The sequence below is a fragment of the Diplotaxodon limnothrissa genome, linkage group LG11 (genome assembly GCF_057381915.1).
Source record: "Diplotaxodon limnothrissa isolate DT_005_m linkage group LG11, D_limnothrissa_male_GT1.1, whole genome shotgun sequence".
Taxonomy (NCBI): Eukaryota; Metazoa; Chordata; class Actinopteri; order Cichliformes; family Cichlidae; genus Diplotaxodon; species Diplotaxodon limnothrissa.
Window position 1 is genome coordinate 16,127,991 of NC_140606.1, and position 25,810 is coordinate 16,153,800.

A 25,810-nucleotide genomic window follows, 5' to 3' on the forward strand; every position below is an offset into this window, starting at 1 on the left:
TTGAATGCCATCTTCCACTCGTCTCCCTTTCGAATCCTCACTAGGTGGTAAGCGTTTCTCAGATCGAGTTTGGTGAACACTGTAGCCCCTTGAAGTAGTTCAAAGGCAGAGGAGAGAAGGGGCAGCGGGTATTTGTTTTTGATCGTGATTCTGTTGAGGCCACGATAGTCTATACACGGCCGGAGGGTTTTGTCTTTCTTGCTGACAAAAAAAACCCCCGCACCCACAGGAGAAGAAGAGGACCGCATAATGCCCGCGGCCAGCGAGTCGGTGATGTATTTCTCCATTGTCTCTCTCTCAGGTTGGGTGAGACTATACAAGCGGCCAGAGGGAAGCGGCGCCCCCGGGAGGAGGTCAATGGCACAGTCGTAGGGCCTGTGGGGGGGGAGCATTTTTGCTTTGTCCTTGCTGAATACTGCTGCCAGGTCGTGATAGACAAAGGGAACAGTGGACAAATCGCACTCCTCTGTGGGCTCAACTGTGGTTCGCTGAGTGACCGGGGGGGTGGCAGTTTTAAGACAGTTCATGTGGCATTCCACACTCCACCCCGTAACACGCTCTTTCTTCCAGTCTATCTGGGGGTTATGTTGCACCAACCAGGGGTAACCTAACACAAGTGGTGCAAACGGTGTCTTGAACACGAAGAAGCTAATCCTTTCAGTATGGTTACCGGAGAGTGTGAGAGACAAGGGTTCAGTAATATGAGTGATGTCTGGCAAACGTTGGCCTGATAAGGCAGACACACGGAGCGGATTAGGCAAAGCTGTGGTAGCAACGTTCAGCTTTGTGGCTAGTGAGATATCAATGAAGCTCTGCTCAGCACCAGAGTCTATTAATGCAGAAAGAGGGTGAATCGCTGTCTGTATCATGAGCTTTGCGGGCAATGTTAAACGTGGATGGGAGTGTTTACCAGACAGGTCGCCCACCAGTACCCTCTCCATTACTGGTGGGCGCGCTCTTTTGCCAGAGCCGGGCAGGTGGAGATAAAGTGACCCTTACGGCCGCAATACAGGCACTCACCAGCGGAGAACCGACGCTGACGTTCCGCGGGTGAAAGGCGGGAGCGTCCTATCTGCATCGGCTGCTCTCCTTCCTCGCCCCCGCTGTACTCACGGGCTCCTCGTGACTCGGGGGATGGGTCTCTTGTTGCCCGCGGCTCCCGCGGTGCGTGCCTCCGCACGCTCCGGCGCGCACGCAGCCAATCATCCACCTGAATACACAGCGACATAACAGCCTCCAGAGATTGAGGGAGTTCACGCATCATTAATTCGTCCTTTAGGTCGTCATTGATGTTGTTTAGTAACGTGGTCCTTAATGCCTCCTGCCCCCACTTTGTTTGTGCTGCCAGGGTCCAAAAATCAACAGAATAATCAGCCATGCTGCGCTTACCTTGTTTAAGGTTGAGTAAGCGGTGACCGGCGGCTTCTGTGCTGGAGCCCTTATCAAACACAGCCTTAAACTTGGAAAGGAAGTCAGCATACGTAATTACAGGGTTTGCTTGAAGTTGAGCCTGCGCCCAGGTCAAAGCACGGTCACGTAACAGCTGAACGAAATAGGCGATCTTGACCTCATCGCTAGAAAAGACATGTGGCAATTGGCGAAAATGCATAGCGCACTGCATCAAAAACCCCGCGCACTTCCCCAGCTCCCCCGTGAATGCCTCAGGTGTGGGCAACAGCTTATCCAAAGACACAGAGGAGAGAGGTGGTGCAGCAGCGCTTGCAGCAAAGCCTGATGTTACCTGAGGAGATGAGGCAGAGGCTGGGCGCTCCGGGGGGCTCGCCTCGGGGGGGCTCGCCTCTAGTGGTGTTCGTTGGGCGACGGCCAGAGCCAAGGCGGCCACCTCTCCACTGAGCCGGACTAACATCTGCTCATGCCGGTGTAGTAGCTCCTCCAAGGTGATCGGGGCCGGGGCCGAGGAAGCAGAGTCCGCTGAGTCCATGGTTGGCTGGACTATTCTGTCACGGAGGAGCAGGGAGGACTCGGCGCAGACTGAAGTCTCAGAGAAACAGGTTTATTTACACACTCCAGGTGCACTATATACAGGTGAGGGAGAAGGGGGCCAGGGTTCCCAGGGGTGCAGAGCGGGGTCGGGAAAAGCGTCCAGAGTCTCCAAACCAAAACACGAGAAATCTGCATACAGAGAACAAGGGTTAGCACGGAACTTTTACGGACAGAGCTCAAAACTGGCTGAGGCTAAAGTAGCACTGACGAGCGTTATTCAATAGTCCAGCGGCGAGGTGCTCTCAGTCACTGCCTTAAGTAGCAGGAGCAAACAGGGTGAGGAGCCACAGGTGATTGCCTACAGGTGGTGGAGGCCGGGAGCTCACAATGAGCTCCGCCCAGGCAGCGAGCAGAGAGAGAGGAGAGAGAGAAAAGACAAAACATAACATGTAGCCACACAGGGCCAGCCGAGCAGGCACGGGGACCGTGACACCAACACATCAGAATCAGCTTCGTCTTTCTCGGCTTTCTCACCCGACGGCCTGAACACGGACACGCTGTCGGAGCTTAGCGATTCTTCGGGTCCGCGCTGTGTTTACGTCTTTTTGCGCTGATTCTGAGCTGCAGGTTTTGCCTCTCTCCAACCAAAATTCACCGTGCCTGCAGCAAAAGAAGCAGCAAACTGCGCTTCACATTTGATCAATGTCGTCATGAATTCCCTCTGACTTTTGCTGTTTTGCTTCCACCACGATAAAAATCACACTTCCTGCACAGCTCTCTCTCTCTCTGTACTTCAGGAACAGTTTCCCGTCTCAAATCTGTTTTCTGCATTATTCATTCGCTTATTACCCACCAGTCTAGCGTTGTTTACAGCGCTTTTTCTTTTTTCACTTAAATGACCTCGGACAAGAAAGCCTAATTTCTGCTGTTCAATACTGAAGAAATTTAAATTTCTTAAAATTATGCAAAATTGCAGAATATTTTTAAGGTTATCTGCTATAAAAAGCCAGACCAGGAAAATCTCCTTCATGTTTTCCTGTGTTTTATTCTCAGTTACTTTCACACAAAGGCATCTGCTGTGATTTTCACAATTCTGATGAAGTCTCATGTGTATCAGTACTGATAAATGATCAGAATTATAATATTTCTGACTGTCTGAGGCTAAATTGAATCAAATCAGGACTTTGAGAACCGGAATTGAATGGATTATAGAAATCAGTGATGATACTCAGCCCTAGTGAGCAGCCTAGGCCTGAGAGAAGTGGATGTACTGTAGCTGTGGGTAATAAGAAAAGATGAAAAGAACTATTTATAACTTTTTTGTTAAGTTAAGGCCTGATCTGTCTGAAATTCATAGCCAGTGCTCTGACACGGTGCCATCAATATTTGAATGCTGAAAAAGCACAGTGTATCCAGAAAACACATTATATGCTGCAGTAAATGCACTGCCCAAGTGTCCCCTCTCCCCACGGCCTTTCAGCAGCAGACAGCAGCAAACAGGTCGTCAGAGGAGGCCAAGATGATGATTAAGTTTTTAACATTTTCTACAATATTGACAAAGCACTTTAAGCACAAGTTTGTTAGTTAATAATTTAGAAATTAATATTGTCTGTATGGACTTCCCCCCCCCCCAAAGAAAGTGCACATGTAAAACTGCGGTGTTAAGCGATGCGGTTGAAAAATTTGAGTGCGCCTAACTTTTGTGCCGGTACGCCTAAATTTTTAAAGTTAGGCGTACCGGTGCGCCCATGTCAAAAAGTTAGTCTAGAGCCCTGAATAGCCAGAAAGTAAATACGGGGCAGACAGGGCAGTCTTATGTTTCACCCATGTGCAATACAGGAACACAGTAGTTTCGATTGTTTCAGTGTGGATGAACAACTGTTTGGAAACGCTCGAAAACAATAGAAAATGCCGTTATTTAATTTTATCCGGGCTAGTGTAGACGTAGCCATAGAAGGTCTTCAGGAGTTGACCCTTCACTCTGAAAGACCTGAATCTCCACAGCAGGTACAGCCTGTTCTGCCATTTCGTGTTGAGGGCATCTGAATTACGAGTCCAGTCCAGTTTATTGTTCAGATAAACACCAAGGTACCTGTAGCTATCCACAGCCTCAATATCCATACCTTGAATGTTAAGTGGTTGCAGTGGAGGATGTTTGTGCCTGCGGAAGTCTACCACCAGCTCCTTGGTTTTACTGGTGTTGATCTGGAGGTAGTTCTGCTGGCACTAGTCCACAAAGACTTGGGTCAGTTCTCTGTACTGCCTGTCATCCCCATCAATGTTGAGGGCGACAATTGCAGAGTCATCAGAGAACTTCTGAAGGAAGCACTGGGTGGAGTTGTGGGAGAAGTCTGCAGTGTAGATGGTGAAAAGCAACGGAGCCTGAACCGTTCCCTGTGGGGGCCCCATACTGCAGACAACCCTGTCCGACACACAGCCCTGAATTCTTGCGTACTGTGGTCGGTCGGTGAGGTAGTCCAGTATCCATGATGTGAGGTCATGGTCCACTCCTAAGTTCTCCAGCTTGTCCTTCAGGACCGTGGGAAGAATGGTGTTGAAGGCATTGGAGAAATCAAAGAGTATGATTCTCACAATGCTCCCACTGGTCCACAAGTGAGAGAGGGAACGATGTAGGAGGTGATTGACGGCATCATCCACTCCAATGCCAGGTTGGTAGGCAAACTGAAGTGGGTCCAGTGATGATCTCACCAGGGTCCGAAGCTGAGCCAGCACCAGCCGCTCCAGGGTCTTCATCAGGTGGGGAGTCAGAGCCACTGGCCTGTAGCTGTTGAGAGCATTTAGACCTGCACACATGGTCATGTCAACCTGCTGAAGTTCAAAGTGAGCATCATAATGGGGAAGAAATTCAGTTTAATTTCTGTTTACCATAACGTGGTTGTTTGTGCAGAGGGGCTGTTCTGAATGTTTCAGGAACTACTGCACTATCTATTCAACCATCTTTAGTGTTTACAGAGAATAGTCCAAAATAGAAACGATATCCAGTGAGTTGCAGTTCTCTGGTTGAAAATGTCTTGTTGATGGAGAAGACCCAGACTTCTGACACAGACAGCTGGCACGAATGCACCAGTACCTCAAATAACAACTCGGTATGACCAAAGTATGCAGAAGAGCATCTCTGAATGCACAACTCTTCAAATCTTGTAGTAGATGTGCTACAGCAACAGAAGACCACATTGGATGCAACGCTGTCAGATAAGAGTATGGGTAATGGCTTATTTGAAGAGTTTCAGTCAGGTTTCAGAGCTCATCACAGCACAGAAACAGCTTTAGTGAAAGTTACAAATGATCTTCTTATGGCCTCTGACAGTGGACTCATCTCTGTGCTTGTCCTGCTAGACCTCAGTGCAGCATTCGATGCTGTTGACCATAATGTTGTATTAGAGCGATTAGAACATGCTGTAGGTATTACAGGTACTGCACTGCAGTGGTTTGTATCATATCTATCTAATAGACTCCAATTTTTTCATGTAAATGGAGAGTCCTCTTCACACACTGAGGTTAATTATGGAGTTCCACAGGGTTCAGTGCTAGGACCAATTCTGTTTACATTATACATGCTTCCCTTAGGCAGTATCATCAGAAGACATAGTGTACATTTTCACTGCTATGCTGATGACACTCAGCTCTATCTATCTATGAAGCCAGACAACACACACCAATTAGTTAAACTGCAGGAATGTCTTAAAGACATAAAGACCTGGATGGCCGCTAACTTTCTGCTTCTTAATTCAGATAAAACTGAGGTTATTATACTCGGCCCTGAAAATCTTAGACATATGGTATCTAACCAGATTGGATGGCATTACTTTGGCCTCCAGTAACACTGTGAAGAACCTTGGAGTCATTTTTGACCAGGACATGTCCTTCAACGCACATATAAAACAAATATGTAAGACTGCTTTCTTCCATTTGCGCAACATCTTTAAAGTTAGAAATATCTCAGAGTGATGCTGAAAAACTAGTTCATGCATTTATTACTTTTAGGCTGGACTACTGTAATTCATTATTATCAGGATGTCCTACAGACTCCCTGAAAAGCCTTCAATTAATCCAAAATGCTGCAGCAAGAGTACTGACAGGGGCTAGAAAGAGAGAGCATATTTCTCCTGTTTTGGCTTCCCTCCATTGGCTTCCTGTTAAATCCAGAATTGAATTCAAAATCCTGCTCCTCACATACAAGGTCTTAAATAATCAGGCCCCATCTTATCTTAATGACATTGTAGTACCATATTAGATACCATATTAGGTACCATATTAGAGCACTTCGCTCTCGCTCTGCAGGCCTACTTGTTGTTCCTAGAGTATTTAAAAGTAGAATGGGAGGGAGAGCCTTCAGTTTTCAGGCCCCTTTTCTGTGGAACCAGCTTCCAGTTTGGATTCGGGAGACAGACACTATCTCTACTTTTAAGATTAGGCTTAAAACTTTCCTTTTTGCTAAAGCATATAGTTAGGGCTGGACCAGGTGACCCTGAATCCTCCCTTAGTTATGCTGCAATAGGGATAGGCTGTTGGGGGATTCCCATCATACATTGAGTTTTTCCTTTCCAGTCACCTTTCTCACTCACTATGCGTTAATAGACCTCTCTGCAATTAATCATACCTGTTATTAATCTCTGTTACATATGATTGTTGGGTTTTTCTCTGTATCTATTATGTATTTACTATTGTATGATCTACTGTACAATATAAAGCGCCTTAAGGTGACTGTTGTTGTGATTTGGTGCTATATAAATAAAATTGAATTGAATTAAATTGAAATTCTGGTTCCATGCTGACGTGATAGCATCGTGCAGTTGTTGTAGATTTGGTGGCAGCACATTCATAAAGACAAACTTCCAGTTCAGCCACATCCCAAAGCTGGTCTGGTGGATTTAGGCTGTGGTGGCTGTGGAAGCCTTTTGAGCACATTGAGCTTGTCATGTAAATATAATAGTGTGAGGTTATTTGAACTCACGCATGGTAGGTGTTCCTGCTGGAATCAACCATTAGAAGATTAAAACATTAGAGTGATGAAGAGTTGCATATAGTCAACAGCAAAACTCAGGATGCTCAGCTGGTGCTTAATAAACCATGGTGAGGCAAAACAGAGTCTGTGTGAAAGTTACTGCATATATGTTCAGTGCAGACAGATATATAGTGCATATGGTTATATTGGTATACATGTCATCCAAAAGTCCCCCCGCCCCCCCTTTCGTGTCACTCTTCACTATATCTATCAAAACAGGACCCAATATAATTATTCTTTAAAGAAAATGAATGTGCAGCCACCAAATCTACAGCAGCTGCATGATGCTATCACATCAACATGAACCAAAATAACTGAGGAGTGTTTGCAGCACCTGTTGAAAGTTAAAGTGGGTCCAACACAGTATTAGTGAGGCATAATGGCTAAAGTCTCCTGTTAGTACAAAGTATATAATATGTAGCAGTGGTGTACATTAATGAGTCCAAGAAGAAAAACAAATAAAAATAGTAACAATAACAATAAAAATAAACTTTCTGTCACTTTTGGCAAAAACCAGCAGTCATTTAGTCAAAGTAGAAATTTCTGTCACCATTTGCTGTGTTGTGCTTTGAACCATTTTCTGTCAGTCTAGATTTCAAGCAGACTCCTGATAAAGATCAGACTTGGGGACGTACAGGAAGCAACACCTTTTTTTTCTCTTTCTGTTCTCATCATTAGCGGACTGCAGAACTTTTGATAGTTAGTTCATTTCTGCATACCTAATGGGATCACATCAGTAAACGGGGAAAGGGAGCCTTGAAGTGTAATTCCTGACTTGACCTGGTTGGAAGAGCCTTCACTGAGATATCACAATGTCAGGTAATTATCTTTCAACATTAATCCACAATTTAGACTATTTAAAGTATCATGTTTTACAGAGCTCTTGGAAATTTACTTGGGTTATAAAGTGTAGTGTTCAAAGCTGCACGCATTGTCACAGAGATCTAAAACCAAATACTGTGACTGAAACTATGTCAAAGCTACTTCATGATTTCTAATTTCATCTTTAATCTAGAGATCTTATTTTTACTGTTGTTTTTTGTAGTTAAAAACAACACAACACTGCCACAATGCCTTAATACAACTTTTACAAGTGCTGTTATCTCCATCCATGTATCTGTTACTTTCAGAATAATAATGGTAATATTGTAAAATCATTGTAATAGTGTTAAAACCTTTCATCACATCCAAAACAATGCTTACATTAAAAATTACAATAACACAGATAAACAAACCCAATAGTTGATCGTAGGTTTATTATGGAATACCATCCTCGTCTAATAATTTTAATCCCAACAAAACCAGTTATCAGATTTGTTACAATAATGGTGCAGGTTTAAATCATAGACTTTGTGAAGAAGATTTTAATCCTATTTTTTAAAAAGAAGCATTTTATGGATTAACGATGTTCCCAAGAGGGAGTACCAATGAGCACCAATAGGTGGCAAAATCAGCCCCACTGTCAACTCCCTGGGGGGCCAAACCAGCAGACGTGAATGGATTATTTGTGGTGCTCATAGCAAAGGAAAACCTCCTTTAAAACAGAAACATGTCATCAGCAATAGGTTGGAAATTCAGGCTGCACTTGATAAGGGTTGAAACGGCATTACGAAACCAAACCTAACACTTTGATGCAATGAGCAATATAGTAAATCTTTCTCTCTCTTGCTGCAGAAGAAAACACCACAATCTATGATTACCCAGATTACCATGAGAACGACACAGGCTTTTCTCCTACCAACCTAAGTGATGTAAAGGACTTTAACAAAGTGTTTCTCACCACTCTCTACAGTTTGGTTTTCATCCTGGGATTCATAGGTAGGTGTGTCCTCTTGTGTGTATGCTGTGGAGATTATGGATTGTTTCTACACATTGCACAGACCTCCTTTTCTGGGAATTTCTAACTTGCTGACTTTTACCTATGTATGTAGGTGTGTGTATGTGAGACACGCAGATGGAATGGGAAAGAGAGAATGTTGTTCAACATGTAACAGTGTGGCAGGTAGGGCTGGGCCATATCATACCGTTCACGGTAATACCGGTATAATGTTGGGCAATGATAAGAAAATGAAATATCACAATAGAATTTGGGTAAAACGCGCATGTGCAGTGCCTTTGTTTTTATATGCACATGGCGGAAAAAGCATGGCAGCGATGGAGAATGAGAAGGGCAAAAGCTGATCTAAGGAGCTTGGAAAGAAAAGCGTCTGGACTTCTTTGAGTTGCTTGAAAACGTTTCACCTCTCATCCGATAAGCTTCTTTATTTCTAAGGGTCAAATGGTGGAGAGTGCCAGATTTAAAACCACTGGGAGTTTCCCCCCAAAGAGGGACAAAGGACCCCCTGATGATCCTCTACCTATTCACATGAGCCAAGGTGTGAAAGCGGGTGTGGGTCACAATCAGCCAGGGTTTCGGGTGAGTTCATTGTGAAACCTGGCCCCACCCTATCATGTGATTTCCTGAGGTCAGATGGCCCAGGATGTGAGTGGGCATTAAGGCGTCTGGGAAGGGATCTCAAAACTGGATTATAGATGGCAGACAGTTGGTGTCATAAACCACCGCCTCTGTTCAAAGATGGTCGCTCACAGTGGACGTAAATCAGAGGTCCCCAACCCTCTGACCGGTACCGGTCCGTGAGTCGTTTGGTACCGGGCCGCGAGAGTTGAGGCTCAGGTGTGAAATGTATAATTTTCAGGGTTTTTATTGGTTTTCAGCGTTATTTTGTCATCGTTTTTGTCACGGTTTGCAGGGGCAAGCCGTGTGGAATATATATAGGACCAAAAGGCGGCAGCTCTGGTGCAGGTGAGTGTTTATTAACAACAAAAATGCAAACAACAAAGGCGCTAGGAACATGAAACTGAAACCTAAACTGGGTAAACTAACAACACAAACCAAGAATGACGGTGCAGGGAGGTCCGGGGAAATACATACAGGGAGACCGAGGGGAAACAACACAGACGAACCAGCAACAACTATGACAGAAGACACAACTTAAATACACTCAGAGAACACAGGGGGATTACATACAGGTGGGGACACAGCTGGGAGTAATTAACATGACGAGACTAGGGAGGCAAACTGAAAACACTCACATAAGACACAGACCTTCACAATAAAACAGGAACTTACACATGAAAGGACACAAACTAAGAAACGCGGACTAGATACAGGAACACACGGGCAGAACAGAGTAAACACTAACCAGAGGAAGAACAGAACCAAAATCGCGAAGAGAAAACACAAAACGCTGGGTCAAAGGACCCAGGATCATGACAGTACCCCCCCCTCAAAGGCTGGCTCCAGACAGCCCAACAAGAAACAGCCAGAAAAAACAGAAAACAACCCGACCAGGGCGGGCGGCGGGGGCCCAGGAAGGAGGGCTCGAAGCAAAACAAAACCGGAGCACCAGAAGGCCAAAAGACAAAAACAAAAAACGAGCCCAAAACCAAAAGAAACGAAGCACACCAAAACACAGGAAAAAACAGAGTCCAAAACAGAAGAGTTCAGGGGGCCGACAGCACAGGAGTCCAAAACAGTTCGGGGGGCCGGCCAGGGGGCCGACAGCACAGGAGTCCAAAACAGTTCGGGGGGGCCGACCGTGCGGACGGCAACGGCGGCGACGTGGATACAGTTCGGGAGGCCGGCCGTGCAGACGGCAACGGCGGCCACTCGGGCGATGGCGGTCCGGGGGCCGGCCGTGCGGAAGGCAACGGCGGCCACTCGGGCGATGGCGGTCCGGGGGCCGGCCGCGCGGAAGGCAGCGGCGGCGGCCACTCGGGCGATGGCGGTCCGGGGGCCGGCCGCGCGGAAGGCAGCGGCGGCGCCCAAGTGTCAGGCGCACCGGCCGAGGCTTGGAGGGCACAGGACCAGGCGTAACAGAAGCACAGGCTGGACCAGGCGTAACAGAAGCACAGGCTGGACCAGGCGTAACAGAAGCACAGGCTGGACCAGGCGTAACAGAAGCAGAGGCCGCAGGACCAGACGAGGACGAAGACTCGGATGAGGCCGGACCAGACGAGGACGAAGACTCGGATGAGGCCGGACCAGACGAGGACGAAGACTCGGATGAGGCTGCAGCTGGCGATGAGGCTGCAGCTGGCGATGAGGCTGCAGCTGGCGATGAGGCTGCAGCTGGCGTAGCAGATGGTGGCTGGATGGGCTCCTCGGGCCCTCCAGCTGATGTGGCATGGTGCTGGTGCGGTTCTCCTGAACCCCCAGCTGACGAGGAAGGTTGCTGAACGGGCCCCTCGGACCCTCCAGCGGAGACAGGAGGCTGAACGGGCCCCTCGGACCCTCCAGCCGACGAGGCATGAGGCTGGTGTGGTTCTCCGGAACCACCAGCTGACGAGGAAGGCTGCTGGACGGGCTCCTCGGGCCCCCCAGCTGAAACAGGAGACAAAGGCCGGAGCGGTCCCTCGGACCCTCCAGCGGAAACAGGAAACAAAGGCCGGAGCAGTCCGTCGGACCCTCCAGCGGAGACAAGAGACAAAGGCCGGAGCAGTCCCTCGGGTGGTTGCTTAAACTCCAGGGGTCCAGAATCAGCTGAGGACTGGGACCTAGCCTCTGGGGAAGCCCTGGAGCGGCAAACTGTGCCAAAGGCGGCTGAACTACAAAAAGCACCTTGAGGTAAAATTATACTTTCTCCCTGCATGGAGTGAGTATGTGAGACCACTATTACTGGAGCCAGAGTTACGGGTAGCGGGGGCACTGGAGCTACTGGGGCCTGCGCTACAGGCGGCACTGGAGCTACTGGGGCCTGCGCTACAGGCGGCACTGGAGCTACTGGGGCCTGCGCTACAGGCGGCACTGGAGCTACTGGGGCCTGCGCTACGGGTGGCACTGGAGACTGAGCTGAGGGTGGCACTGGAGACTGAGCTGAGGGTGGCACTGGAGACTGAGCTGAGGGTGGCACTGGAGACGGAGGAGCTAACTGGGCTGAGAGTGGCTGCGCGGGAGCTAACTGGGCTGAGAGTGGCTGCGGGGGAGGTGATATGCTGTTCATAAAGTCATCTGCCGCACAGAACACCGCCCCTGAATGAACAGTCATACAGTCCGCAAATGGAAAACAGTCCTCACTCACCACAGCCGGCGAATTAGAAGTCCGAACGTCCAGCTGTGGGGTGGCGCGCTTGCGGCGCGATCGGCGTCTCCTCCCCGCAGACGGCTCCGACGGGCCGGGCAAGATCACATCCGGCGAGTCGGGCAGCGAGGCAGGAGTGGCTGAGAGAAGGTGCGGTGTGAGCCGGAGAAAAGCCTGCATGGTCGGAGGAAGCGAGTCCAATAGCCATGGCAGGCCGGAAAAGAGCCGTTGCAGCCGGTCTTCTGCTGCGCGGCGAAGCTCTTCCGGGGGATGTTCCAGCCATAGGCTGAGAAGGATCTCCACATTGTATGTGATGTCTATAATCTATGATTACCCAGATTACCATGAGAACGACACAGGCTTTTCTCCTACCAACCTAAGTGATGTAAAGGACTTTAACAAAGTGTTTCTCACCACTCTCTACAGTTTGGTTTTCATCCTGGGATTCATAGGTAGGTGTGTCCTCTTGTGTGTATGCTGTGGAGATTATGGATTGTTTCTACACATTGCACAGACCTCCTTTTCTGGGAATTTCTAACTTGCTGACTTTTACCTATGTATGTAGGTGTGTGTATGTGAGACACGCAGATGGAATGGGAAAGAGAGAATGTTGTTCAACATGTAACAGTGTGGCAGGTAGGGCTGGGCCATATCATACCGTTCACGGTAATACCGGTATAATGTTGGGCAATGATAAGAAAATGAAATATCACAATAGAATTTGGGTAAAACGCGCATGTGCAGTGCCTTTGTTTTTATATGCACATGGCGGAAAAAGCATGGCAGCGATGGAGAATGAGAAGGGCAAAAGCTGATCTAAGGAGCTTGGAAAGAAAAGCGTCTGGACTTCTTTGAGTTGCTTGAAAACGTTTCACCTCTCATCCGATAAGCTTCTTTATTTCTAAGGGTCAAATGGTGGAGAGTGCCAGATTTAAAACCACTGGGAGTTTCCCCCCAAAGAGGGACAAAGGACCCCCTGATGATCCTCTACCTATTCACATGAGCCAAGGTGTGAAAGCGGGTGTGGGTCACAATCAGCCAGGGTTTCGGGTGAGTTCATTGTGAAACCTGGCCCCACCCTATCATGTGATTTCCTGAGGTCAGATGGCCCAGGATGTGAGTGGGCATTAAGGCGTCTGGGAAGGGATCTCAAAACTGGATTATAGATGGCAGACAGTTGGTGTCATAAACCACCGCCTCTGTTCAAAGATGGTCGCTCACAGTGGACGTAAATCAGAGGTCCCCAACCCTCTGACCGGTACCGGTCCGTGAGTCGTTTGGTACCGGGCCGCGAGAGTTGAGGCTCAGGTGTGAAATGTATAATTTTCAGGGTTTTTATTGGTTTTCAGCGTTATTTTGTCATCGTTTTTGTCACGGTTTGCAGGGGCAAGCCGTGTGGAATATATATAGGACCAAAAGGCGGCAGCTCTGGTGCAGGTGAGTGTTTATTAACAACAAAAATGCAAACAACAAAGGCGCTAGGAACATGAAACTGAAACCTAAACTGGGTAAACTAACAACACAAACCAAGAATGACGGTGCAGGGAGGTCCGGGGAAATACATACAGGGAGACCGAGGGGAAACAACACAGACGAACCAGCAACAACTATGACAGAAGACACAACTTAAATACACTCAGAGAACACAGGGGGATTACATACAGGTGGGGACACAGCTGGGAGTAATTAACATGACGAGACTAGGGAGGCAAACTGAAAACACTCACATAAGACACAGACCTTCACAATAAAACAGGAACTTACACATGAAAGGACACAAACTAAGAAACGCGGACTAGATACAGGAACACACGGGCAGAACAGAGTAAACACTAACCAGAGGAAGAACAGAACCAAAATCGCGAAGAGAAAACACAAAACGCTGGGTCAAAGGACCCAGGATCATGACAGTACCCCCCCCCTCAAAGGCTGGCTCCAGACAGCCCAACAAGAAACAGCCAGAAAAAACAGAAAACAACCCGACCAGGGCGGGCGGCGGGGGCCCAGGAAGGAGGGCTCGAAGCAAAACAAAACCGGAGCACCAGAAGGCCAAAAGACAAAAACAAAAAACGAGCCCAAAACCAAAAGAAACGAAGCACACCAAAACACAGGAAAAAACAGAGTCCAAAACAGAAGAGTTCAGGGGGCCGACAGCACAGGAGTCCAAAACAGTTCGGGGGGCCGGCCAGGGGGCCGACAGCACAGGAGTCCAAAACAGTTCGGGGGGGCCGACCGTGCGGACGGCAACGGCGGCGACGTGGATACAGTTCGGGAGGCCGGCCGTGCGGACGGCAACGGCGGCCACTCGGGCGATGGCGGTCCGGGGGCCGGCCGTGCGGAAGGCAACGGCGGCCACTCGGGCGATGGCGGTCCGGGGGCCGGCCGCGCGGAAGGCAGCGGCGGCGGCCACTCGGGCGATGGCGGTCCGGGGGCCGGCCGCGCGGAAGGCAGCGGCGGCGCCCAAGTGTCAGGCGCACCGGCCGAGGCTTGGAGGGCACAGGACCAGGCGTAACAGAAGCACAGGCTGGACCAGGCGTAACAGAAGCACAGGCTGGACCAGGCGTAACAGAAGCACAGGCTGGACCAGGCGTAACAGAAGCAGAGGCCGCAGGACCAGACGAGGACGAAGACTCGGATGAGGCCGGACCAGACGAGGACGAAGACTCGGATGAGGCCGGACCAGACGAGGACGAAGACTCGGATGAGGCTGCAGCTGGCGATGAGGCTGCAGCTGGCGATGAGGCTGCAGCTGGCGATGAGGCTGCAGCTGGCGTAGCAGATGGTGGCTGGATGGGCTCCTCGGGCCCTCCAGCTGATGTGGCATGGTGCTGGTGCGGTTCTCCTGAACCCCCAGCTGACGAGGAAGGTTGCTGAACGGGCCCCTCGGACCCTCCAGCGGAGACAGGAGGCTGAACGGGCCCCTCGGACCCTCCAGCCGACGAGGCATGAGGCTGGTGTGGTTCTCCGGAACCACCAGCTGACGAGGAAGGCTGCTGGACGGGCTCCTCGGGCCCCCCAGCTGAAACAGGAGACAAAGGCCGGAGCGGTCCCTCGGACCCTCCAGCGGAAACAGGAAACAAAGGCCGGAGCGGTCCGTCGGACCCTCCAGCGGAGACAAGAGACAAAGGCCGGAGCAGTCCCTCGGGTGGTTGCTTAAACTCCAGGGGTCCAGAATCAGCTGAGGACTGGGACCTAGCCTCTGGGGAAGCCCTGGAGCGGCAAACTGTGCCAAAGGCGGCTGAACTACAAAAAGCACCTTGAGGTAAAATTATACTTTCTCCCTGCATGGAGTGAGTATGTGAGACCACTATTACTGGAGCCAGAGTTACGGGTAGCGGGGGCACTGGAGCTACTGGGGCCTGCGCTACAGGCGGCACTGGAGCTACTGGGGCCTGCGCTACAGGCGGCACTGGAGCTACTGGGGCCTGCGCTACGGGTGGCACTGGAGACTGAGCTGAGGGTGGCACTGGAGACTGAGCTGAGGGTGGCACTGGAGACTGAGCTGAGGGTGGCACTGGAGACGGAGGAGCTAACTGGGCTGAGAGTGGCTGCGCGGGAGCTAACTGGGCTGAGAGTGGCTGCGGGGGAGGTGATATGCTGTTCACAAAGTCATCTGCCGCACAGAACACCGCCCCTGAATGAACAGTCATACAGTCCGCAAATGGAAAACAGTCCTCACTCACCACAGCCGGCGAATTAGAAGTCCGAACGTCCAGCTGTGGGGTGGCGCGCTTGCGGCGCGATCGGCGTCTCCTCCCCGCAGACGGCTCCGACGGGCCGGGCAAGATCACATCCGGCGAGTCGGGCAGCGAGGCAGGAGTGGCTGAGAGAAGGTGCGGTGTGAGCCGGAGAAAAGCCTGCATGGTCGGAGGAAGCGAGTCCAATAGCCATGGCAGGCCGGAAAAGAGCCGTTGCAGCCGGTCTTCTGCTGCGCGGCGAAGCTCTTCCGGGGGATGTTCCAGCCATAGGCTGAGAAGGATCTCCACATTGTATGTGATGTCGTCCTGGAGCTCCTCGGACGGATTTACTGCCGCTGGGTCCATGGTGGCTGGTTCGTTCTGTCACGGTTTGCAGGGGCAAGCCGTGTGGAATATATATAGGACCAAAAGGCGGCAGCTCTGGTGCAGGTGAGTGTTTATTAACAACAAAAATGCAAACAACAAAGGCGCTAGGAACATGAAACTGAAACCTAAACTGGGTAAACTAACAACACAAACCAAGAATGACGGTGCAGGGAGGTCCGGGGAAATACATACAGGGAGACCGAGGGGAAACAACACAGACGAACCAGCAACAACTATGACAGAAGACACAACTTAAATACACTCAGAGAACACAGGGGGATTACATACAGGTGGGGACACAGCTGGGAGTAATTAACATGACGAGACTAGGGAGGCAAACTGAAAACACTCACATAAGACACAGACCTTCACAATAAAACAGGAACTTACACATGAAAGGACACAAACTAAGAAACGCGGACTAGATACAGGAACACACGGGCAGAACAGAGTAAACACTAACCAGAGGAAGAACAGAACCAAAATCGCGAAGAGAAAACACAAAACGCTGGGTCAAAGGACCCAGGATCATGACAGTTTTTATCGTTAACTTGGTTTTCCTGGGTCTTTTCATGTGTGTTATGAATAAATTTTCTTTTTTTCGGTACCGGTACTAGTTTTATTTTGTTGTATTTATCCGCGACACCTTAAAGGCCGGTCCATGAAAATATTGTCAGGCATAAACCGGTCCGTGGCGCAAAAAAGGTTGGGGACCGCTGACGTAAATGACTTCTTTCACTCCTCTTTCAAACCATCTGTCCTCTCTGTCCAAAATGTGAACATTGGCATCCTCGAAAGAGTGACCTTTGTCCTTTAGATGCAGATGGACAGCTGAGTCTTGTCCCGTGGAGGTGGCTCTTCTATGTTGTGCCATGCCCTTGTGAAGTGGCTGTTTGGTCTCTCCGATGTAGAGGTCTGGGCATTCCTTGCTGCACTGTACAGCATATACCACGTTGTTAAGTTTGTTTGCTCCTTAGACTACGATGACCTGGATGACTGAGAACCTTCACAGCAAAAGCGGATCGTTGAATGAAACAGTTGAACCAATTGGTTTGTAAAAATGCTGCAACTTCAGTGGTGTGGAACTGGTTTAGCGTTCGTCTGTCAGATACACAACAAAGCACTATTTCTGCTAGAGCATGCTAGCGGACCGTCGTTATTACCATGTTTTTCGGAAAATACGGCGCGCTTAAAATCAATCCTTGGATTTTTATAAAAATCGACAGTGCCCCTTATAATCCCGTGTGCCTTATGTATGAATTCTGGTTGTGTTTACTGACCTCTAAACGATTTTATGTACACGGCGCTCGAAAATCTGTCAAATGTTTTAGTACAACTTTGCTAAGCTACGAACCCGCACCGCTTGATGGATTGTCGGAGCATCACGGCTACCGTAGGCAGGCGCCTTGCGGAGTGATACGTACTGTGTTTCAACATAATATTACAGTATTGTGTGTGTATAACCTCTTTTTAAGTTTTGTGGATATTTTACATGGTTATGCTGAGGATATGTCGGTCAATTTCCACTGGAAATGCCTTTTGATTAAACTGTCAGCAAGGAATTTGCATTTGCACTGTTAAATTTTTATATAACTTTAATGCACATAAAAAACAGCTGCTTGTTTAAGTGAAAATAAATTGATGGGGGTTTTGCACTAATGAAGTTGTGGAGTTGTAAAGTATTTTGTCTAGTGTCAATTATATCGTCAGTTATATCGGTATTGCAAATTTTCAAATGTATTGATAGGTTTGTAGCTTAAACCTATTCACTGGAACGTTGAAGACAATGTAATTACACAGCAAAGCAAGACACGAGTAGGCAAAGTTCTTCATGTTTCTCGTGCACGGGAGAGAACCGGACAAGCGCCGTTCCTTTGCTTGACCCCAGTTGCTCTCGTCCGCTCCCCCGTAACACTGCTTTTATTGAGGTTACATGAATATACATAGGTTCATTAACATATGACGTCTACATACAAACAAAGAGTACCTTGCCTGTGTGTGTGTGTGTGTGTGTGTGTGTGTGTGTGTGTGTGTGTGTGTGTGTGTGTGTGTGTGTGTGGTCTGGAAGTCCAGCAGTTTATCTAAACAAAGGGCACTTAGCCTAAAACAGATATAGATACATTTATCCTACCATAAAACAATAAGAAAAGGTACGACCTCTCCCATCCTCCCAGAGTGTGGGTCTTAATGCCAGAGCACTCTGGAATGCACACTACGTCTCTGCAGACTACTAAGGATCAAACCTCTATCAATCTACAACTAATTATAAAACTCTAAGCCTACATAAGTAGATATTTCTAAGCATAAATGATAATCAACAATACAAATCCAACATGTATATCGTGATAAATATTTTTGGTCATATCGCCCTGCTCTACTGACAGGTACATATATTATGTCTTTTCCCCCAAAGGTAATGGGCTAGTGGTGTGTGTCCTGGTGAAGCATCGCAATCAGAGCAACTTGACAGACATCTGCCTCTTCAACCTGGCTCTCTCTGACCTCCTCTTCGTCTTCACGCTGCCTTTCTACTCTCACAACGCCAGGGTCGGTCAGTGGGCTTTTGGAGACTTCATGTGCCGTTTGATCTCCGGGTCTCACCACATTGGCTTCTTCAGCAGCATCTTCTTCATGGTTGTCATGACACTGGAGCGCTACATGATCATCGTGCACGCTCACAGGGTTGCACGTTATCGCACAAAGAGGGCTTCCATCATTCTGACCGTGCTCGTTTGGATGCTGAGCTTGTTTGTGTCTCTGCCGGATTTTATCTTCATAAAGGCAATAGGACAGGAATCCCATAGGGTGGAGTGTGACTATCCCGAGGAGAGCAAAGTCTGGGAGCGTTACAGCCTGTTCACCATAAATGTGCTGGGTCTCATCATTCCCTTGCTGGTGATGGTAGGTTGCTACTCCACGATCATTCCCACGCTGTTGAGCATGAGGACCGCAAAGAAGCACCGCATCGTCAAGCTGATCATCTGCATAGTGCTTGCATTTTTCTTACTATGGGCTCCATATAACATTTCCCTTTTCCTGGAGTTTCTTCAGAAAAGAGGAATAATCCTCAATGATGAAACCTGGTACAACAATGTAAAGCTGTCAATAACAGTGACCGAGGCCTTAGCTTACACTCACTGCTGTCTGAATCCCATCATTTATGCTTTTGTGGGAGAGAAGTTTATGAGACGAGCCTTGCAGCTGCTGAAAAAGTTGGTGCCTGGTTACAGCAGAGATCTGACAGACAGCTCATTCAGGAGGAGCTCAGTTATGTCCAGGGGCTCTGAAGTCACCTCTGCTTCTTTTAAACTATAGAAGGTGGAGGGCAGTTGTAATTGTTTTTGTCATGAATGTTTTAGTGTTCAGTTTCAGTGTTTTTCCTGTTAGTTTTGTTTGTTTGTCACTTTGCCACATAGCACCAGTGTTTTTCACCAGTGTCTCTCCTTTAAAGTTTGTCTGTACACCTTTAGATCCTGCTAATGTTGTTATGGCCATAAGATTTCAAATGTGTTATAAACGACACTATTCTGTTACCATAGCCATATGTTTTAGAGAATCTCACGTCTTTTCCAAACTCTGTGCAATGCCCTTTCTTCTTCTGCTCAGGCTTAATGAAACTTGCTTAAACTGAACCTTTTGTTTACAACAGTATTTGCAACAATCTGTTAGTTTGTTTTTTGTCACACATCTTTAATGAGCTTGTGGAAAAGTGGTTTATTCAAATGTATGGAATTCTGAAGTTGGGTTTTAGAATAACTTTTGAAAAAAATGCTTTATGCCAGCATTTATAATGGAATTGGATTGGAAACAAACTTTCCAGTGTTGGTTTTTGTCTCACTTTTTAATACACACACACACACACACACACACACACACACACACACACACACACACACACACACACACACACACACACACACACAAATATATAGTGCCCCATATAATATACAGTGGACTGACCTACTTTTGCTACCTTTTACTTTTACATTGTAAGTAAATTCCTTTCTTTTGCCTCAGTAACTTTGACTCCCATTTCAGATGGGTTTTTGGTTTTGGTTTTTTGTACCGTACTGTTTTCCAGGTATTGATCTTATGCATGCTTATGTTTTGTTATGATACTTGTACTTGTACTTTCACTGTTCATGAATCAAGGCTGGCATCCACTCGTCTCTTGTCCTCATTTTGTATCAGAATTTTCTTAAGTGAAAACATTTTACTGCAGATCTTGAATTTACTTAAAATAAAAATCACATTGTCCCGACATCCCCGATGTCACATTGTCCCTGTGACATCGGGGAAGTACACTTAGGAGCAGCTTAAGTGGTAATATTCTACATTCATTCCATATGTTTGTATCTCAATTGAACAAAGTTCAATTCCTAAAATTAAAATAACTCAAATAAAAACTTGTTACAACTACAATATGTAGAAAAGCATCTCTGAATATATAATATACATTGACCCAGATGTGCTACAGCAGCAGAAGACCACACTGGATGCCATTCCGATCAACAGATCAAGAAACTGAGGGAGCAGTTTGCACTACATAGTTTGGACAACTGAAGACTGGAAAATGCTGTCAGTTCATATTATTCTTGAGTTCTGCTGCTGTTGTGATATTTTGATACCATGGTAGCATTTACAGGATATTGTTTTATAGTGATATTATACAGGAAAACTGTTACTCAATAAGGCCCATTTACTAGTTGTTTTTCTCTTTCTCTGTGACCCAAGAATTAATGTGTAAGAATCACAGGCCGGTACCTCAAGGTCGAAAATACCACAGAGATCACTTCCTTACTCACATCCTCCCTTCTTTATCTCTTAGAAAAAGGTTTGTTAAAGGCCAGGTGGTTTGTTTCAGAATTCACTAATGAAAGAACTCTGTATTCTATGTCTAGGAGTGTATTTCGCTGGGATAATCATAAATTGTAGCTGAAATGATAAACTATACAAAGGATACTTCTTTGCTCAGAGGGCAGGAAGACGCTTCCATATTTGGTCTGTACCGGTTTGAACTGAGAATCTGCTGACACACGAACCTTTTTCCTCTATATAAACTGTTGTATGATGAATAAACCTTTGAGTTGGTTTGGGAAGGCAACCTGAAGCAGTCTGTGTTTCCTTGTTCTCCCAAGCTACTCCCGATGTCGTAACTAACCTGCTGAACGGCATACCTGAGTGTTACTTTGAATAATTTTGAATCTTATAGGGTAAAGACAAAACTCTGCTTATAGGTGCCCACGCCTCGGAGGAAAACCGATCCACGGATGACCCGGGACGGAGATTTCTTTCAGCTGCCATACTTGGATGGCAGGGACATGATGCCAGATGTTAGAATTTGGTGTAGACAACATGAAAGGATGGATTGATCCTTCCTTGTATCAACAGTTCATGGTGCTGTTGGTGGTGTAATGGTGTGGGGGATATTTTCGTGGCAAAGTTTGTGACCCTCAGCACCAACTGCGCATCCTGAGTATTGCTTTTGACTATGTGCATCACTGTAGAGTTTCCATCTTCTGATGGCTGATTCCAGCAGGAGCACCCACCATGTCATAGAGTTCAAATCACCACACACTGTTATTTTTACATGACAAGTTCACTGTGCTCAAATGGCTTCCACAGCCACCACAGCCTAAATCCACCAGACCAGCTTTGGGATGTGGCTGAACTGGAGGTTTGTCTTTATGAATGTGCTGCCACCGGAGCACATTCATACTGTGCTCCGCTACCGGAGCTGGAAAGTGAGTTATTCAGGAGAACTCTCCCCAGCATTAACTGCTCTGCTACTGTACCACCTTAATAAACCATGTTGAGGAAAAACATCTTGTGCTTAAGAGTCTGTGTGAAAGTTACTGCATATATGTTCAGTGCAGACAGATATATAGTGCATATGGTTATATAGGTATACATGTCATCCAAAAGTCCCCCCGCCCCCCCTTTCGTGTCACTCTTCACTATATCTATCAAAAAAGGACCCAATATAATTATTCTTTAAAGAAAATGAATGTGCAGCCACCAAATCTACAGCAGCTGCACGATGCTATCACATCAACATGAACCAAAATAACTGAGGAGTGTTTGCAGCACCTGTTGAAAGTTAAAGTGGGTCCAACACAGTATTAGTGAGGCATAATGGCTAAAGTCTCCTGTTAGTACAAAGTATATAATATGTAGCAGTGGTGTACATTAATGAGTCCAAGAAGAAAAACAAATAAAAATAGTAACAATAACAATAAAAATAAACTTTCTGTCACTTTTGGCAAAAACCAGCAGTCATTTAGTCAAAGTAGAAATTTCTGTCACCATTTGCTGTGTTGTGCTTTGAACCATTTTCTGGCAGTCTAGATTTCAAGCAGACTCCTGATAAAGATCAGACTTGGGGACGTACAGGAAGCAGCACCTTTTTTTTCTCTTTCTGTTCTCATCATTAGCGGACTGCAGAACTTTTGATAGTTAGTTCATTTCTGCACATCTAAAGGGATCACATCAGTAAACGGGGAAAGGGAGCCTTGAAGTGTAATTCCTGACTTGACCTGGTTGGAAGAGCCTTCACTGAGATATCACAATGTCAGGTAATTATCTTTCAACATTAATCCACAATTTAGACTATTTAAAGTGTCATGTTTTACAGAGCTCTTGGAAATTTACTTGGGTTATAAAGTGTAGTGTTCAAAGCTGCACGCATTGTCACAGAGATCTAAAACCAAATACTGTGACTGAAACTATGTCAAAGCTACTTCATGATTTCTAATTTCATCTTTAATCTAGAGATCTTATTTTTACTGTTGTTTTTTTAATAGTAGTTAAAAACAACACAACACTGCCACAATGCCTTAATACAACTTTTACAAGTGCTGTTATCTCCATCCATGTATCTGTTATTTTCAGAATAATAATGGTAATATTGTAAAATCATTGTAATAGTGTTAAAACCTTTCATCACATCCAAAACAATGCTTACATTAAAAATTACAATAACACAGATAAACAAACCCAATAGTTGATCGTAGGTTTATTATGGAATACCATCCTCGTCTAATAATTTTAATCCCAACAAAACCAGTTATCAGATTTGTTACAATAATGGTGCAGGTTTAAATCATAGACTTTGTGAAGAAGATTTTAATCCTATTTTTTAAAAAGAAGCATTTTATGGATTAACGATGTTCCCAAGAGGGAGTACCAATGAGCACCAATAGGTGGCAAAATCACCCCCACTGCCAACTGCCTGGGGGGCCAAACCAGCAGATGTGAATGGATTATTTGTGGTGCTCATAGCAAAGGAAAACCTCCTTTAAAACAGAAACATGTCATCAGCAATAGGTTGGAAATTCAGGCTGCACTTGATAAGGGTTGAAACGGCATTACGAAACCAAACCTAACACTTTGATGCAATGAGCATTCAAAAATAAATCCAGTTAACCTCCAACGGCAGCATGTGTTTACAGCAGTAAAGAAGTCTTTGATATACTGCATCTTATTTGTTGTAGCCTGTGCTGAAATTAATATAAATAATAATGTTAATAACAAATCTTTCTCTCTCTTTCTGCAGGAGAAAACACCACAGCCTATGATTATTCATTTTACTATGAGTTTCCTAACGACACAGACCCTTCTCCTACCTACATGGGTGATGTAAAGGACTTTAACAAAGTGTTTCTCACCACTCTCTACAGTTTGGTTTTCATCATGGGCTTCATAGGTAGGTGTGTCCTCTTGTGTGTATGCTGTGGAGATTATGAGTTTCTACACATTGCACAGACCTCCTTTTCTGGGAATTTCCAACTTGAGAATCTTTACCTATGCATGTAGGTGTGTGTATGTGAGACACAGATGAAATGCAAAAGAGAGAGAATGCTGTTCAACATGTAACAGTGTGACAGGTACACTTATTGTGTCTTTTCTTCCAAAGGTAACGGGCTAGTGGTGTGTGTCCTGGTGAAGCACCGGTATCAGAGCAACCTGACAGACATCTGCCTCTTCAACCTGGCTCTCTCTGACCTCCTCTTCGTCTTCACGCTGCCTTTCTACTCTCACAACGCCAGGGTCGGTCAGTGGGCTTTTGGAGACTTCATGTGCCGTTTGATCTCCGGGTCTCACCACATTGGCTTCTTCAGCAGCATCTTCTTCATGGTTGTCATGACGCTGGACCGCTACATGATCATCGTGCACGCTCACAGAGTTGCACGTTATCGCACAAAGAAGGCAGCCATCATTCTGACCGTGCTCGTTTGGATGCTGAGCTTGTTTGTCTCTCTGCCGGATTTTATCTTCATGAAGGCAATAGAACAGGAATCCAAAGGAGTGGAGTGTGACTATCCCGAGGAGAGCAAAGTCTGGGAGCGTTACAGCCTGTTCACCATAAATGTGCTGGGTCTCATCATTCCCTTGTTGGTGATGGTAGGTTGCTACTCCAGAATCATTCCCACGCTGGTGAGCATGAGGACCGCAAAGAAGCACCGCATCGTCAAGCTGATCATCTGCATAGTGGTTGCATTTTTCTTACTATGGGCTCCATATAACATTTCCCTTTTCCTGGAGTTTCTTCAGAAAAGAGGAATAGTCCACAATAATATAACCTGGTTCAAAAATATAAGGCTGTCAAAAACAGTGACCGAGGCCTTAGCTTACACTCACTGCTGTCTGAATCCCATCATTTATGCTTTTGTGGGAGAGAAGTTTATGAGACGAGCCTTGCAGCTGCTGAAAAAGTTGATGCCTGGTTACAGCAGAGATCTGACAGACAGCTCATTCAGGAGGAGCTCAGTTATGTCCAGGGGCTCTGAAGTCACCTCTGCTTCTTTTAAACTGTAGAAGGTGGAGGGCAGTTGTAATTGTTTTTGTCATGAATGTTTTAGTGTTCAGTTTCAGTGTTTTTCCTGTTAGTTTTGTTTGTTTGTCACTTTGCCACATAGCACCAGTGTTTTTCACCAGTGTCTCTCCTTTAAAGTTTGTCTGTACACCTTTAGATCCTGCTAATGTTGTTATGGCCATAAGATTTCAAAGGTGTTATAAATGACTGTGAAAAGTGGTTTATTCAAATGTATGGCATTCTGAAGTTGGGAATTTGATGTTAAAGAAACTTTCCAGTGTCGATTTTTTTCTCACTTTTTAAATTTATATATAATATACAGTGGTCTGACCTACTTTTACTACTTTTTACTTTTACATTGTAAATAAATTCTTTTCTTTTGCCTCAATAACTTTGACTCCCATTTCAGATGGGTTTTTGTTTTTGCTCTTTTTTTTACTCTGCGTGCATACTGTACTGTTTTCCAGGTATTGATCTTATGCACACTTCTGTTTTGTATGACACTTGTACCTGTACTTGGACTGTTCATGAATCAAGGCTGGCATCCACTTAGTTCTTGTCCTCATTTTGTATCAGAAAATTTTGTATTTTGTATCAGAATTTTCTTAAATCAAAACATTTTACTGCAGATCTTGAATTTACTCAAAATAAAAATCACACTGGGTTCTTAATTGACCCTGTGACATCGGGGATGTACATTGAAGAGCAGCTTGAAGTGGTCACATTCATTCTATATGCTTTTATCTCAAGTTAAGCAAATTTCAGTTCCTACAATATTTAACTGAGAAAATTCTGCATCCAATCATGAAGTGTGAAATGATCAAATTAATTTGTCCCAGATTAATTTATTAGACAAGTAATTGTTCACTATCATGAAAGC

General features: G+C 46.3%; 2 protein-coding genes across 2 annotated transcripts; both read left to right on the top strand.

The window, feature by feature from the left end:
• Positions 1–8,640: 8,640 nt before the first annotated feature.
• LOC146622531 (C-C chemokine receptor type 1-like) lies at positions 8,641–19,430 on the top strand (the record flags this gene model as incomplete). The annotated part of the gene is made up of 2 exons (XM_085365202.1): positions 8,641–8,788; positions 18,529–19,430. Coding segments are annotated over 2 exons (1,050 nt in total), but the record flags the coding sequence as incomplete, so codon positions are not given.
• A 4,239-nt stretch (positions 19,431–23,669) lies between these two features.
• On the top strand, positions 23,670–24,932 carry LOC146622532 (C-C chemokine receptor type 2-like). Its single transcript, XM_085365203.1, has 2 exons — positions 23,670–23,820; positions 24,031–24,932. Exons 1-2 carry the CDS (start codon positions 23,745–23,747, stop codon positions 24,930–24,932), a joined length of 978 nt encoding a protein of 325 aa, XP_085221329.1. The 5' UTR covers positions 23,670–23,744.
• The last annotated feature ends 878 nt before the right edge of the window (positions 24,933–25,810 follow it).

What these genes read in the sequence shown, in the direction of transcription:
- LOC146622532 (XM_085365203.1), top strand. Translation starts at nt 23,745, where the DNA reads ATGGGTGATGTAAAGGACTTTAACAAAGTGTTTCTCACCACTCTCTAC. An exon ending in TTTCATCATGGGCTTCATAG is followed by an intron (nt 23,821 to 24,030) that starts GTAGGTGTGTCC and finishes TTTCTTCCAAAG; the next exon opens with GTAACGGGCTAGTGGTGTGT.